This window comes from Eublepharis macularius, chromosome 7, assembly GCF_028583425.1.
Source record: "Eublepharis macularius isolate TG4126 chromosome 7, MPM_Emac_v1.0, whole genome shotgun sequence".
Classification (NCBI taxonomy): Eukaryota; Metazoa; Chordata; class Lepidosauria; order Squamata; family Eublepharidae; genus Eublepharis; species Eublepharis macularius.
The window spans coordinates 96,404,158-96,421,259 of record NC_072796.1 but is presented as its reverse complement, the minus strand read 5'-3'; the positions used below and the strand labels follow the sequence as shown (position 1 = coordinate 96,421,259).

The 17,102-nt window shown below is 43.7% G+C and overlaps 1 protein-coding gene across 1 annotated transcript in view; it reads right to left on the bottom strand.

Annotated features, from left to right (window-relative positions):
- The window catches only part of XKR9 (XK related 9), a 29,605-nt gene extending 12,932 nt beyond the window's left edge, over nt 1–16,673 (bottom strand). The window contains exons 1-2 of the mRNA XM_054984321.1: nt 16,585–16,673; nt 14,323–14,823 (exon numbers count right to left, since the gene is read on the bottom strand). Coding sequence (XP_054840296.1) covers nt 14,323–14,606 — 284 coding nt within the window. The 5' untranslated portion in view covers nt 14,607–14,823; nt 16,585–16,673. The remainder of the gene's footprint in view (nt 1–14,322; nt 14,824–16,584) is intronic.
- Nucleotides 16,674–17,102: the final 429 nt, after the last annotated feature.

Sequence of the window (17,102 nt, the reverse complement as noted above, 5' to 3'; positions counted from 1 at the left end):
GAGCCTTGGTGGGGGGTGGGAGGTAAGGTGGGAGAAGGGCCCCTGAGGGTTGGGGGGCATTTTGCATGCAAAATGCCACCCCTGGCAAGACAAGCCTCCCCCAGCTGTAAGTAGTAGAGAAAAGAGCACCTACTTGGGGAGGCCATGAAATGCCCCCCCCCCAAGTGGGAGCAGGCTGTGCCTTGGTGCGGGGTAGGAGGAAAGGTGGGAGAAGGGCCCCTGAGGGTTGGGGGGCATTTTGCATGCAAAATGCCACCCCTGGCAAGACAAGCCTCCCCCAGCTGTAAGTAGTAGAGAAAAGAGCACCTACTTGGGGAGGCCATGAAATGCCCCCCCCCAAGTGGGAGCAGGCTGTGCCTTGGTGGGGGGTGGGAGGAAGGGTGGGAGAAGGGCCCCAGAGGGTTGGGGGGCATTTTGCATGCAAAATGCCACCCCTGGCATTGGAAGCCTGCCTCTTCATTTTTTCCCCATAGGAAATAATGAAGAAGAAGATGAGCAGCAGCAAGCTAACAATATGCTCACCCTTCCCTTTCTTATGCGAGGATAGGGGGACCTGGTTTGGGGGGCCATAACATGGCCCCCCAAAGTCCAATCGGTCTGAAACTTGGGGGGTTGTTAGAGAGTGGTTAGAGGAAGGTCCCAACCAATTTTGGGATGATTCGGTGGGAAAATGCCTCCCCCAGGCGTCCGGGAAGACGGAGGCATTTTCCCATTGAAAAAGCCGAAAGAAAGCCGAAACAAGCAGAAACAAAGCCGAAAGCCGAAAGCCGAAATGGCTAGCCGTTTCGGCTTTTGCCTGTATCCGAAACAGATTCTTGTTTTGGGTAAACCTGAAACAAGAATAACGAAACAGTGTGCCTTTGCACACCCCTAGTCACAACTAGACATGGGCACGAACCAAAAAAAATTAACGATCCAGAGGATCGTGGTTCGGTGCAGACCACGATCCCGAATTCCCAAACAGCAACAAACATCTCCCATTCCCGAAACGAATCGTGGATCGTGGAGACAAAAGCGGAGGGGCGCCTCACTGTTCCCTTCCCAACGATACAGGAATGGTGGGTGATGCCGGCAGCCGCTGGGCCTGGTGGGCATGGGGAGGAGGCGGGGGGTCTCGCCGCTCGCTGGCAGCACCCTCCATGTGCCCGCCCACCAGGCCAAAGTGGAGCGCCTTGGTATTCCCACCGAGGGCAGCCGAAACTGGTGGGCTTCCATTGGGGTTTCCAGGGCAACAGAAGGAGGGCGAAGAGATCAGGCATTCCCCTGGTTCCGTTGCCAGGGGAATAGATTGCTGGCACCTGAGTGTCTGGATTCCCGAACCGAGCCCGAACGCCACGATCCAGGCCTCTCCCGACCGCTGGATCATTGGCCGTGGATGATCACGATCCACCTGGTCACGATCGCGCGATCGCCATTTTCATGGGTTTTTGATGTTCGTAATGCAGTTCGTGCCCATCTCTAGTCACAACAACAAGACTCCACTCCTAACGCTGTCCCTTTCCTCAGGTTTCAGAGGGGGAGAAACCAGAGAGTTAGAAAGATAGACAAGTCAGGGTTTCTGTTTGCTGTTTACTCCTTTACTGCCCTGAACTATCCTTTGATGTGTAGATTGTTAATCTCAGGACTTCCTCCTCAGGAATAGATTGGTAGATAGGAATCTATCGCTCCACTTTCCTATCAAAGTATGGAATTCCTATAATAAAGAACTCTTCTAAAACTAAAGCAAGTATAAGTTTGTTATTTTCTCTTTCTCTTTCACACTCACACTAGCCAGCATGCTCCAACCACTCATTATCACGTTTTCTCTGCAATCTATGCTACTTTGTTAAGGAACAGTTTCTGTTCCTTTTAATAGGAGGAAAAGTGAGTATTTTATTTTACTTTTTAGTTACTTTATCATTACATTGAATTTTGGAAATGGAACACTGGGAAAGGGTAGACCCTATGTTTCCTTGTTGAAATAGTTTTGTTTGTTTGCTTGCTTGCTGTTTTGGGGGTTGGGGTTGGGTGTGGGAAAACAGTTAGTTTTTTCATGGCAGGGGGGGGGGCTGCTTCAGCCACTCCTAAACGCCTCTTTCAATTTCCATTCCATTTTTAATGGAATGCGCCCTGACATCTATGGGCATCTCCAGACCTCTGGCTTGACCCTTAGTGAGTGCGCCCTGACATCTATGGGCATCTCCAGACCTCTGGCTTGACATGCCAGAATTATGTACCTTCTGCTTTACCTACTTAGCCAAGAAAAGGACACTCTGGGTCCCAAGAAGGGCCTCCTGTAAACACACAACTAGCGTCCCAGACTTCTGAAACACTGTTTAGTCCTGCCCAAGTGGAATCTCACATCTCTACATATATCAAGGTAGTGAGATTTATTTATTCATTTTCTTCCTGTGCTTTGGATTAGATTAGAAGGAGGTAAGTACTATCTCTCCTGTCCTATGAAAACATGAAGTTCACCTTTGGAAGAAAGTTGTTTTTGTTCATAATTTGCTCTACCATCTTGGAGGAAAGGGCATGGCTCTCTATCTACTGCTAGTGCCTGCCATTCTGACACTTGTCTAGCTGATTTTATTCTCATCTGAAAGATGGATTTAAAGGTCAGTTCCTTTAGGGGACATGAGGTCATAGGCTCAAGGCATGTTTTGTATAATGCTCTCAATACCAGGTTAAGATTTCATGTGGGAAAAACCAGCGAATCCTTGGAAGATTCTACAATGAGGTCCCCTTTTAGAATCCACTGCCATGAAGGTGATATATAAGGGAACGTCCCTTCCTAGAAACACTAATTGGTCACTACCTGTTGTCTAAGGGTGTTGGTATTAAGACTTTTCTTCAACCCCTCTTGAAGAAAGGATAGTAACTCCCTAATTAGCCCCAAAAGATTACATGACTCTATCCATGCACTCTTCTGGGAACTTGGCAGGAATTTTTATAAACTCTGTGGAACTCTTCCTGGAGATTAGCATAGTACCAATCATGCCTTCTGTTTAGTCCAACCCTATTAGCTGTTTGTGTTCGACCTCCACACTGTGAGGCTTGTCAGAGCTGGTTAGGGGTGTCGTATTGATCCCTGCATCAATGGGCCCTCCTGCAGTGGAGGTGCCAGGGATCCATGCTTGAAAGATTCTTCAGGTTTTGAGACCATGTCTTTCTGGACCTGAAGGTTGCTATTAGCATCACTTTTGCACTTTACTGTGTGATCTTCTAAACAGCTCTGTGCAATAGCTGTACTGTGGAAGATATACAGGACGTGTGAAGGCAGCTTGCTGCTCACATCATCTATTCCTATGGTTTGAGGGTTTCTTCTCCTTGCGCCTTGTTGAAAACTGCGGTAGACCAGTTGGGGAAATCTCTCTGGATAGCATCCATTCTGCTTGGTTCATCACTCTCTGGCTTAGCCAGTTCGCCTCAGAGTTGTCCTCTGTATAAACATATAGTGACCTGTGGGAAGATTCTGAGATTCCACCATATCGTGTCTGATGGCTCCGAGTTCCAAAGGGTTTACCCTGTTGATCATTTGTCCTTCAGCCAGATGCCCTATGCCATTCTTCCTTGGGTGTGGGATCCCCATCCCCAAAGACATGTCCATAGTCATCACTGTTCTCTCTGGTTCCTTGAGTGGGACACCAACGTGGGACTGAATGAGGTACAGCCACTGGTTGTTGTCCTGTTTGAGGATCTCTGGCAATTCAACTATCTTGGACCTCTTGTGATCTAACACCCCATGATATGGCAACAGGCATTTCTGAAGTGCGCAGATCAAGATGTCGTTTGGATATGGGAAAGGAACCACTCTCCGTGGCCTCGCCATGCTATCAGTGATACTAGGATTCTGAAGAACACCATAGGTGGCGTTTTCAGCTCAAAGGAAAGGCCCAATGGTGGAAGTGCCTCTGAGAGATTGATGGAAGCCAGACAATCTCCCTTCTGAATGGCAGTCATGACAAATTTTACCCTTTCCATTCCCACCTTCTTGTTCCTAGGCAACTATTTTATTTGACCAAATTCCTTTGGATCTAGGGGAAAAGGGACCAGGTGGCACAGAACTGAATTCCGCTGGTCATAGTATCCGCCTGTTTGTTATTATTAACTGCCAAGGGTTTGTCAAATATTGTAAGCATCCCCCAAACACCATCGCGCCTGCTGCCTTGGTGTAGACACATTGAGTTCCCTTCTTTGGCCCTTTAGTATTCTGATCAGATTTGTTGAGGGAGAAGGTAATACCCTCCTCTCGATGTTTGGTCTGCTTTCCTTTATTTAGAGTTTCTCCAGACAGATGTATTGTCGAAGGCTTTCACGGCCGGAGAACGATGGTTGTTGTGGGTTTTCCGGGCTGTATTGCCATGGTCTTGGCATTGTAGTTCCTGATGTTTCGCCAGCAGCTGTGGCTGGCATCTTCAGAGGTGTAGCACCAAAAGACAGAGATCTCTCAGTGTCACAGTGTCAGTGTCACTTAGCTAAGCTAAGTGTTGTGCCTGGTTGCCTGAAAACCATGGTCCTTGTTGACCACAGCATAGCATATTGCTGGGGCTATTTTCTTAGTTTTGCTCTTTCTCCAGACAGGTTGATATCTTTGAAAGGAACCACGGTTACTTTGGCTTTGGGGCAAATGGTCCACGTTCCAATTTCTAAGCTAAGTGTTGTGCCTGGTTGCCTGAAAACCATGGTCCTTGTTGACCACAGCATAGCATATTGCTGGGGCTATTTTCTTAGTTTTGCTCTTTGGCAGGGGTTTACTGCTCACTGCAGCCAGGTCTGAGACCCGAGAGAATGTAACTCTAGGAAGGAGTGGAGCTGTCACCAATGCTCTGAAGGATGTAGCGGAAACTTCCAATTTTCTGTGCACAGCCAGTTCAAACCACCTGAGGCTGGAATCCTAGGTAGTCCTTCCTTGTCAATGGGCAGCACAGGATTAGATGGCAGGCTGGTTACCAGATCATCCACCAATGGCAGCTTGATCCTCTCAGTAACCCCTGGAACTAATGTTTAAGACTTGGGGGGGGAGGGGGGAAAGGAAATAAGAGTAGTTAGTTTTGCCAAAGTGTTCCTCTTAGACTTCTACAAGTATGTGAGATTACTGGAAGGGAATCCCTGATGAGATTATTCCTGGTTCTAGGGAGGATTCTCTCCAACCCCTTAGTCCTTAAGGGAGAAGACTCCAGGACCCTCATCACCATAGGGAGCTTTCTAGGATACGGCTCCTGATGAAGACCTGCTAGGAAATTTTCCCTTCTTTTAACAGCTCCCCTTTCTTCTTGGCTGAGGGAGAAAACTGATAGCTCAGGATCCTCAGGTTGAAAGCTTAACCGAGATCTGTGCTCTTAATGGCCCTTGCCTCCTCTTAAATCTGGGGAGGGGGCACCCCTTTACCTATCTGGAGTCAGACTCCCATACTGGAATGCCTCCCTTGCCCATCTGAGCGTCTAGCTGCTAGACTATTTATTGGTGTGCCTTCAGGATCTCTTTGAATTCCTTACTTCATCCTGGGCCATGCCAGTTCATTTGTTAAATAGTAACTATGGCTGCGACTATGTAAATAGGGGGCATGTGATTTCTTTCTCCTTAGTGGTAGAAAATGTCATCCAGTCATAGTTTCCTCTGCAACACTGGTCTTTTTTTGGAGGTCTCCCATCCAATTGCTAACCAAGGCCAACCCTGCTGAGGTACTGAGATCTGATGAGATCTGGCTTGCCTGGACTGTGATATTACAGTCAGGGGCTGTGATAAGGTCAGAATCATCATTATTCCCCCAGAACTGCTAGGTAATTGAGACTTTTACCCAAGGTCAGCCACCGAGTTCAAGTAATTATGGGACTCGAACCAACAGGGTAATGATTCATGGCACAGCACTTAACCACAACATTACAGCAACTCATTTCAGGCTTCCTTGCCTGGTGGATGCAAACCCCAGACCTTCTCCTTTTCACTAGCCTCTTGAGACACCCGGGAGTAGGCCGAGGCCTGGGAATTGGGCAAGTTTAGGCCGCAGGCTTGCACTCTCTGAGGCCTGGAAGGAGGCTAGGCCTGCCTTTGCTGACCTACCACCAGCAGAAAATTTTCCAGGCCTTCTTGCCTGACGGGTCCAGGCCCTTGGGCTTTTTCACTGGACTACTGAAAGGCCTAGAAGAGGCTGAGGCCTGGGAGTTTGGAAAGTCTAGGCCGCAGGCTTGCACTTTTAGAGGCCTGGGAGATGGCTAGGCCTGCCTTTCCTGACATTCTGCCATCTAGGCCCCTGGGCATTTCTCTTTCACTGGCCTGTTGAGAGGCCTAGGAGGGGCTGAGGCCTGGGAGTTTGGAAAGTCTAGGCTGCAGGCATATGCTCTTTGAGGCCTGGGAGGTAGCTAGGCCTGCCTTTGCTGAATTCTGCCATCCAGGCCCTTGGACATTTCTCTTTCACTGGCCTGTTGAAAGGCCTAGAAGGGGCTGAGGCCTAGGAGTTTGGAAAGTCTAGGCTGGAGGCTTACACTCTTTGAGGCCTGTGAGGTGGCTAGGTCTGCCTTTGGGCTACCCACAGAAATTTTCCCTCCAAAAGGAGAAATGAAAGTGAAAGCGTACCTCACAAGTCCCGGCTGAAAGGAAAGAGAAATAAAGGAGGGCTCCCTTTTATTTAGGGTGAGCTGGCTCTGAGGCTTCTGCTACTCTTTTCTCCTCCCTCCTTCCTTTCGCTGCCCCCATTACCCGCAGGATCAGTCTTACCACGGTTCAGTTGGGGCTGCCGGGTTTGGAGCAGGTCCTCTGCTGCTGCTGGAGGCTGCTCCTTCAAAGCCTGAAGGAGTTCCCGATAATATCGGTCTCTACAACAGGCTACCGCAGACTCAAACACTGCACCCTCTGGCCGTCTGAGGGGGTGGGATTCCTTCCAACCCGAAGGTGGGGAACCTTGGTGGAGTTTTGTGGTTGTGGCCGTGGAACCTAGGAGCAACCTAGGGCCGTCGGCTCTAATGCTTGCTGTCGCTCCGAGCAAAATGGGGGTGGGGTAGGCGGTAGGGCCTTTCCTTTCCCCTGCGAGCTTCTCACTGCCTGTGGCCTCGGCCTCCCTGAGTACTGGGATTACAGGCACGCGCTGCCACTCCCGGCTCATCTCTGTCAGTTTCTTCTTCACCAAGATCACTGCACTCTGCAGAGCATTGCTGAAGACGTCCTGCTCGGATGGCAGGGCCAGAAAGACTGGTGATTCCAGGGACAAGCCCCTCCCCTCCAGGATCAAAATCAGCTGACTGACCCTGCCTTCGGAGAGGAGTAGCTGTATCCCAAAAGTAAGGACTGCCCCACTCCTAGGACCACCAGAAAATGACTGTGTTTTCAAGGTGGAGTTTCTAAGCAGTGTGCTAAGAAAGCAAGGTATATACAATCCTAGGTAGTATAACTGTGAGTTTTCTTTGGGGTCGTAACTAGCACTGTTCTGACTTGCCTCAAAATGTGCTTGTGCTCACTTATAGGATATGAGTTTGAAATGAGAAGAAGGAGATTGCTACTACTCTGAACTCTGCACATTGCTCAGAAATCGAGTGCATAGCAACTGTTTTGTATTCTGCCCTGGTTCAGACTTCAACCACACATTTACCAAATGAAGGCATCTGCAATGCCACGATTTAGTAAATTTCAGTACTAAGTCACCCTTATGAATAAGGCAGAATCAAGACTCCTGTAAATGAACGTCCAGGAAAACAAAAAAAAAAATGTTCCCCTACAGGCTTTTCTGTGTTGACTTTCTTAGTGTCAAATTTGTGACCATTAATTTGTCCTATACACATGGTATGTATATATGTAGATCTTAAAGTGGCTATCCTAAAAGTGAATTTCAAAAACAGGATAAAGCAGGAGATCACTGAGATAGCTCTATAACCACGGGCCAACCACCTTTTCCTAGGTTTGGCCCAACCCAAGGTCATTGTTAGGGGGATCCTCATGGGTGTCCGGGTCCCCCTAAATTTGTGGGGAGTCCCTCCCTAAATCCTCCATGGCTTCGCCTCCATAGATGTTGGCAATGGAAGCCCCTCCCTGTGATGTCACTGGCTCCGCCATATGATGTCACTGGGCCCCAGTTCTTTTAAGGACCGGATATAGCAATGCCTCTAGCCCAGCCCCAGCACCCCCCCCCCCCGAAATTGGAAAGTCTGCGCCCCTGCTGGGAGCCACTAGTTTGCTCAGTGAGCAAGTCAAAGCTATAGAAAACTGGACTTTTAGATTTGAGCCCTTCCAAGGAAAGGGTAACAGAACTCACTCAGGACCAAGCTGATCATTTGAGTGTCCCAAAAACATCAATAATTTTAAATGAAAACTTGACAGGAAGCATGATTAGAATACAAATTTATATCCCCTCCCCACACAGTCATAAAATATCATGAAAAATATTAGATGTTTCTGGAATCCTCCCCCCTCATCCCCATATGAACTCAGTCATATGGCTGAGAACGAAACTGTTTTTTATATGGACCAAGAAATCACTGGGTCAAATTTACCACATACGATCGCCTGGTATAATCTTTGGCTACTATCTTCCAAGAGAAGGGCTAAGAAGAAACATTCTTGCACACCTAGGGCAATCCCTAGTTAAAGTGAGTAGTATGAAGACCAGTTCTAGAGGGGTTGCAAAATAAAATATATGACCAGTGGTCCCTTAAACCAACATTTATTCCTGCATAAGCTTTTATGACCGGAACTCCAGATGGGCTGAAGATCATATTCCACATTTTTATAGGGATATTACCATGGCCGGGGGTGGGTGGGGGGGAGGTGGTGGAGCAGAGATAGCCTGGGTGTTAATCCAGTCATAAATCTTTCAGGTGTGACTCTTGTCCTAAAGTCTGGAACAGATTGGGTTGTTACACATTACTGATGATGAGAGAGGTCAGGAGTTTCAGTCTCTTTCTCATGGGGGTACAGATAAACAAAACTATAATTCAGTAGGATAAACAACAACTAATCAAGGAAGAAGCAGCCATCAGATGGCCTCACCATGGCAACAACAGCTTCAGTGAAAAACTTGCCATTTTGTTGTTCTGCCTTTTTATCCAACTCATATGCACTTTATCGCTTTCCAGTAAGCCTTTATAGTTATTTTCCCAGTAGTCCCTGTAACCAATTTTGCCACACCTTCCTTGCACCGAGAATGCCCCATCACTACAAATTTTCAGGTTCATTTTTGTTGGAAGGAGGTTATATATCATTTTTTCAGTGTCCTCTTGACTCCTGCCATCAGAAGGAGATTTAGTAGTGTTCCTATCCTTGTCTGGTGGATATAATTTACAGATAATATTGCTCTGCTAAAATGATTGGAATAAGCAGAGGTCTAACTTGCCATTCTCTATCTCAATTGGCACCTTGCTATACATAAAATTCTTGGCCAGCACCAGCTCATCAGAATAGGTAACTTGAAACACTGATAAAGCAACAAGCAATTCAAAAACTACATCCCAGCTTCCTCTGGGACATTCCAAGGAAACTGAGGTGCAAATCTTGGATTAAGCGATACAAGTGCTTGTGGTAACCCATCACACATCTGATGGTGATGCATTTTCCTCTAACCTCCTTTCCTTCCTTTCATGGAAGTTACATGTCGCAGCCCTTAAAGAAGTAGTAACAGCTGCAAAGTAGCAAACTTAAAATCTAAGATCTGAGCCCTGTTCCTTTGATAATCCCTGCAATGCAGAGAGAAACTATAGTGGCCTCTTATTGGCTTTGAATTTAATAAATAAAAGCAAGAACAAAGTTCTCCAGACAGTGCGGTTTCCTTGTATTATGTCGATGCTTATTTATCTTTCAGAATGAAAATATCTCTCCAGTGTTTTCAGTTTATAAAACAAATCAATCAAATATCAGGTCCCTGCCACAGAAACCTGGCCATCTGTATAGTCCACTGTATTTTCAATCAAACATTTTGATGTAAATCGAAGTTACACACAGTCATCCACACAATTCTGAGGTTGTATTGTCGAAGGCTTTCATGGCCGGAGAACAATGGTTGTTGTGGGTTTTCAGGGCTGTATTGCCGTGGTCTTGGCATTGTAGTTCCTGACGTTTCGCCAGCAGCTGTGGCTGGCATCTTCAGAAGTGTAGGACCAAAAGACAGAGATCTCTCAGAGTCACAGTGTGGAAAAGATGTTGGCAGGTCATTTGTATCTACTCAGGAGGGGTAGATGCCAGCCATAGCTGCTGGCGAAACGTCAGGAACTACAATGCCAAGACCACGGCAATACAGCCCGGAAAACCCACAACAATTCTGAGGTTGTCCAAACTGTGTGTTGGAATAAATCTGCTGCATTACAGAGAAGCTCCCAAGCTCACAGCTGGGAAGCGTGATCAGGTGTGAGGTGAACTTTGGACTTCTGGCAAGAATTCTTGCCAAGCAAGATGCTTATTAGATATCAGTGAGCATTTGACTTAGGGAGAAATGTTTGAGTTCTGTTTAGGTTTCACTTCTTGACAGCCACATATATTTAAATAATACTTCCTTATCGGCTTTGTAATAACATTCATTTAAATATGTTAACTTTGTAAATAGTAACAACAGTTCATTTGTATACTGCTCTTCTGGATAGTTTAGTGCCCACCCAGAGCAGTGCCCAAGGTGCAGCTGAGGAACTGGAGCTCAGAGGAGGGGCTTACCCAAGGCCACCCAGTGAGCTCATGGCAGTAGTGAGATTTGAACCAGCAGAGTGCTGCACCACAGCTCAATTACTTTACTATGCTAAAGAAGTTTAATCAGTGTACTTTTTTGAATAAATGGGGAAATATTGTCCTAAATTTCACTGTGATAGGTCAGTTACAACAAAAGAAGCGAAGTTGGAAACTGGTTTTTAATGGGAAAAAACAGGAAAGGAAGAAAAAAATGGACCGGTTGACAGCAGACTTTGAACTTTTTAAAGCCCTGACCTGTTTTAATTTGCTACGCTTCTTTCGATTGGCTTGTTGTTATTGTTTTACTGCTTTAGTTGTGAGCTGCTTCAAGTAGTTTGGGAAAGGGAGCATACAAGTTTTCTAAATAAATAAATAAGCAATAGCTCTGGTGTCCGGAATAAGGACAAATTCCAAGAACCAGGGTTGCTAAAGATGCAGGAGTAGGATGATTAAAGTTCCATAAGAGAATTAACAGCAGTGAACCCTGGCCAGTGCCAGCGGCTCTGATCAACAACTCCCTACAAAATGAAGGACATGTCTATAATGCTACCACTAGACCCAACCTTGCTTGTCTCAGCAGTCACAACTGCTCATGCCAATAAAGAAGTCGTAAATATATGTAGCAGTCAAGAAATGAAAGCTTGGCAATATACAATAGTAGCATCACTATATTTAACAGCAAGATTTATTTATTTATTTTTATTTATATATTTATAGGATTTTTACCCTGCCTTTCTGCCCTCACAGGGCTCCCAAGGCCCCTACAGCAATCACAAAAGCAGCCAAAACAGGCCACGCACAGCCAAGGTAAGGGGTCTCTACATATTTGGGGAGTTCTCCAGGTGCACAGAAAAAGATGTCTCTGTGAATTGATCAAGCAACAAAATACAGCCTGATGAGGACTAAAGATGCTCCGAGAAATCTAGAATGTTGAGAGCTGAGAAAAAATAAAGGGCAAATTTCCCTATTGAAGCCACTGGAAGCTTATAGAATTTTTGGAAGGGAAGATTTTAAAGGTGCAATAGAATTTCTATATTGTTTCCCCTTCCTGTGATTCGTTTCAGTCCTGAGCTTGTGTTATCCTGATACTGCCCAAACTGTTTCCTTAGTAATGATTCAGCAGTCAGTTGCCACTTGTCCACATCTTGTTCTTTCTGCTGGAACCCAAAGATAAAGGAATCAGTTATGCAGGGCTTTTGTTATTGTCTTCTTGGGATGACAAAAAAGCATGTTAATTGCAAGTGACTTTAGAACTCCTAAACTCCACAGGATGGAATAGAAGAAAATTTAACATATAATGGTTCTTTTGGCTAAAATGACTGTGAGAAAGCTGATTGAAGAACACAGAACACATACAAGTTCACGTCAATCCTCCAAAGAAAAAATCTTGGCAAAGTAACTGCTGGCTCTGGATGAAACTCACATATATGCGACTTTGTCAACTTTTACATCCCTAAGTGATTTTGAGTTGTTTTACTACATGCTAAACAGAATTATTTGACAGAAACAAAAGTACAGACTAAGTTTAGATCTCAAAGAAATCTAAGAATCATTCTCAGGGTCATTTTAAAAAAGGATGTTTTCAAATCTTTCAATAATGTTTAAGCCCTACTACACTAAGCGCTGAATTTTTTTTTCATTCTAACCTTCACTCATGGGCCAATCCTAAAACAAATGCAATTAGATGCAAAGGTTGCCAAGTTTCAGCATAGAGGGAGACCCCTCCCACCAACAAAAAAGTGGTAAGGCCAATGAAAAGGGGAGAAAAAACAACAACCCTGCAAATGAAGGGTAACCAAGGAAGTTGGAACAAAAGAAAAAAATAAAATATAACTATAATACATCCAGATAGGAGTTGTTATTCCTTTGCCAGAAATGGTTGGTTTCCAGGACTCCATCTTGAATCCCATATTCTTGATCTGGATATAAGAGACATATGGGCAAAGGAATGCACTGCCCTTACTATATTTCTTGTTGTTCTGTGGGAGAATTTCAATGAATTCATGGCAAGCTGTTTTATATTATATCTTAGTGTCTATTTTGTGCTAGGTCATGCATTTGTGATTTATTTATTATATTGAATGAGTGCTGTTTATGAGATATATATACCACTGATGAAGGCTTTGGGGCCAAAATGCAACTGGTTTTCAGTTCTGTACATATGGAGAAAAAATGTGCTAATATACTTGTATATCAATGGTTTTTTTTATGTGTATATATATATATAGAGAGAGAGAGAAATGATATATTTTATGTTTCGGTTGCTTTTACTTGGTGAATAGTAAATGCATCACTCTTAATCCATATTTGACTCGCTCTCCACAGAAGAGTGAACATTAGATATGTAAAAATATAAGAAAAAGACAATTAAGAAAATAACAATTCTTAATTAAATTGATGTAAGAAATTAGAACAACCAGAGATTTACAACCAAAAATTTGGGAGATTTTAAATCAGTGCATGAACCAACCCCCCTTCACCGCCACGTCCCCTGGACACATGTATGTACCTCTCCTTGCTATCCATTCTCTTTGTTTCTTCTCTCTGGCTTTGGTTCTCCACATTCCTCTATACCAATCGATCTCCAGTTTGGTGTAGTGGTTAAGAGCATGGGACTCTAATCTGGAGAGCCGGGTTTGTTTCAGTTTGTGATGTAACCAACATATGTATTGTATATTCCATTGTAGAATTTATTTGTGGCTTTTGATGAAGCTGTGAGCCTTGCGAAACGGGACAATTTAGCCAGGCAAACCCGTTGCCAATCTCCCGCCGGGAGCAGCCGGAGAGTGTGGGCGCTCCCCTGTCTTCTTGATTTGACCCTCGGCACTTGTGAATAAAGCTTGGATTGCAGCAGCGGTCTTTTGGCGTGTCCTTAGTGTGCCTTTTGCCTTGGAGTTTGGGACCGTTCCCCCTGTCCTTTTGCCATGGAGATAATAATGACATACTTTGTAAACCACTCTGAGTGGGCATTAAGTTGTTATAATAATAATAAATATTAATAATAATAATTTCCTTCCAGTTTAGCCTGATCTGTTGCCTCCTTGGGTAACGCCTCTTTCCTCCCTTTCTAAATCGCTGTTTCCATGGCTGGTTTCTTAACCAAGCCACTCAAGCTGCTGCTTGTGGCAGTACAACAAAGAGAGGACACCAATGTTCTTAGGGGCTGTTTGCTTCCGGTGTTAGCGGTACAGGAGGCAACAAGCACCATCTCCTGGACCCATGCCACCATTGACCAGGGCCGATTCCAGATGACTAACCTTAAGGCGCTTCATGCCACCATCTTCCGGATCGCGAGGGGTAAAATGCGAAACATCGCGTTTCCTCGCGCGAGTTTTGCACATCGTCCCTCAAAACTCGCGCGAGGAAACGCGATATTTCGCATTTTCCCCGTCGCGATCCGGAAGAGGGCGGCATGAAGCGCCTTAAGGTTAGTCATCTGGAATCGGCCCAGGTCTAAGTCATATCTCTGCTGTGTTGCTTTTTAGTTACTTTACACTTCTGTGCAAACAGGGCTGTTCAACTGATTGCTATGGAGACTGAATCACTATAACCACCCCATAAAAAATCTATTTGTACACTATAACACATACACTATTCTGTGTTACAAATTCTAGTAGGATAGCTTCATGTGTTAGCAAATTTGTAAGTCTTTAAAATACTACAAATCTCTTTTTTGTTTTAGATTGAAAATTTTGTACTCACCTTGTAAACATTCCACCATGAAAGAAATGTAATAGACAAATCCAATTCAGCTTCACTTCATTGTCTTCTTTAAACCAAGTATAACTGAAAAACTGGACCACCAATGATGAAAGAAGTACTATGGTCAATGTTAAGGAACACCAGAGATACTGTCCCTTGCAGAAATAGTTTCTTGCTATCCAAAGATCTGCTCCAATGTCAGCGATGTAAGTCACTATTCCAAGAACCACCATAGCAAAGTTTTGCTTTGTAAATCTCATTGTCTTGTTTTCAGGATTAAGCATTGCATAAATATATTATGCCATTTCTTGACATTATTGGATACTTAGAAATAATACAGCTTTCTCTGTCTATAGAAGAAACTGTGGCTTGTATTTCTTGGAGTGGCATATCAAACCTTACTTATTGATTAATCCTGTCCAATTACTAACAATTCATTTTGAAAAGTATCCATCTGTACTCCACATGGAGTTTGGTATGGTTCATTCATCCTGACAGTTCCTGAAAAGAACATTGAATAATTAATTGATTGGATTTTTGAAGGAGAAGAATGCAGAAGAACATAGAAATCATCTTTCATTAATTATATCCCCATGTACTTCCTGTATAATATTGCAAACATTAGATATATGTAGCTAGTTCAAAATTAAATTTAAGAGAAATATGCTACAATATCATGGACCCAAGTAAGCATTGAAACTGAATCATTGTAAGTGGAAGCTCACTGTGCGGGTAATCTTGGGCCAATGTTTCTCTCTCAGCCTAACCTACTTCACAGGGCTCTTGTGAGGATATAATGGAGTTGTTGTAAACCTGTTGTAAACCATTGGTGAAAAAAGTGAACTATGAATATCTAAATCAATAAATAACTATAAACGGCTGTACATATAGGGAAGTTGAATGCTGGTGGAGGGATGGAGTGGCAGGTCATTGATGTGGCTCACTTTGTGCTCTGCTAGCAGACTGAAGAAAAATCACAACCAATATAGAAGGGACTCCACTGAAATTTTCAGGCACACCAGAACACCACGCTCTCATCCTCCGGACTTGATTTATGACACAGTTGCTAAAAAAGATCAGTGACCACTGTCCTAAGCATACTACTTAATGCTACTCTGAAACTCCTTATAGATAACAAGATTTTCTGAGTGTAAGCTTTCAAGACTCAGAGCTCCTGTCTTCAAACATAGAGGACCTTATTTTTAAGGATGTCTGAAGGGAATAGGTGTTCTGGGAGGACCCCAGAGGAACAACAGTCAAAATACCAAAGGTAAGTTGAAGGCTTACAATTGCCTCACAAATTGCTTGTCAGTTAGCACAGCATAACGTCCACAACAGTTGCATTTGCTGAGACAAGAATTCTCATATACCAGATATTTGCTGTTTTGAGAACTGTTAAAAAAATTTTCCAGTAACAACAGAACTTGCTGTCTGTGTGTAATTCAACAACACCTGTGCAATTCTGTCAAGCAAACTACAGCATCTGAAAAAGCACACAATTATTTTATTCCCCATTGAAACATAGCTGTTTTTATTACCAGCATGATCACTATCTGCCTCATCCTCCCTACAGTATCCTGGCATCTGTACAACAGACTGTGAAATCCTGACAAATAAACGTTCTTTATTCTGACAACTACTTATCTGAATTTGCCAGCTTTCTTTAGGCACTTATATCATGCAGCACAATTAAGTTCTAGGGCATTTAAAATGTCTCATAGCAACTTTGATCCATGCTTGTATTAATAGTATATGAAGGTATACACAGAGTAGAAAACAGCCATTTTGAAACTGAATATGCATTATAGAAGGAAATACAGAAACCTCTTTCAGTATCATGTTTGAAAATACTTATGGTGACTATGAATTTTTAAGCCCCCTCCTAGAGGCAATTTTTTCTGTAACCACTGGCCAAGAACCAGTGTAAAGAAGTACCCTCCCTATTATTCCGTACTGCAGACTGAAGTTTCTTAAATGATTTAAGAAAACTAACATGTTTATCCAGATGATAAAGAAGCATACTTAATATTCAGGCCAATATAAATTAACCATATCAGTTCTGAAACCAATGGCAATACTTGCCATTAAGCTACCTTTAACCCATTGAGATCAATGTGACAAATCTACTTTATGGATCAGCGTGCTTGTTATGATAATTTGTGGATTTCCACTCAAAGACTGTTCAGAAAGTGTAAATAAATATTACCTATATCTGTTGATTGCTGGCAGCACATACAGAACACTATCATTGAAAGGACTTACCTTAAATCTTGTCAAACACATTAAAAGTTCAGTAGAAAACCCTCTGAGAACAGGAGTTCTGAGCGCTTTGAATAGTTGTACTGTGATCCTTGGCAGTCTTTAACTAGGACAAAAACACACACACAAAAGGGTGTGGGGCACAGTGTAAACTGAACAGCAACCATTCATAGATCACGTGATGTGATTAATAATCTCCCAGCTAAGTGAATTGTGACAGCGTTTGTTGAGTGAGTCAGTTATTCTTTAGTCTTAGTAATCTTTTATTGCAAATTCCAATTATCTATGATAACATTCTTGCCTTCAGGATCAATAAGTTACACTTACTTGCTTATATTTTATTCCACGAAGTTAAACAATAAATTTCTCATATTCACTAGACACAGAACGCTGAAGACTCTGGGAAAATTTATTTATTTAGGAAATTTTGAAGCCACCTTGAATTGTGCGTGTTACTATTGGTTGTTCGTTATTATCGGGGCGGGGTTTGTGTGTATATATTTGGGCTCACATTGAGCTAG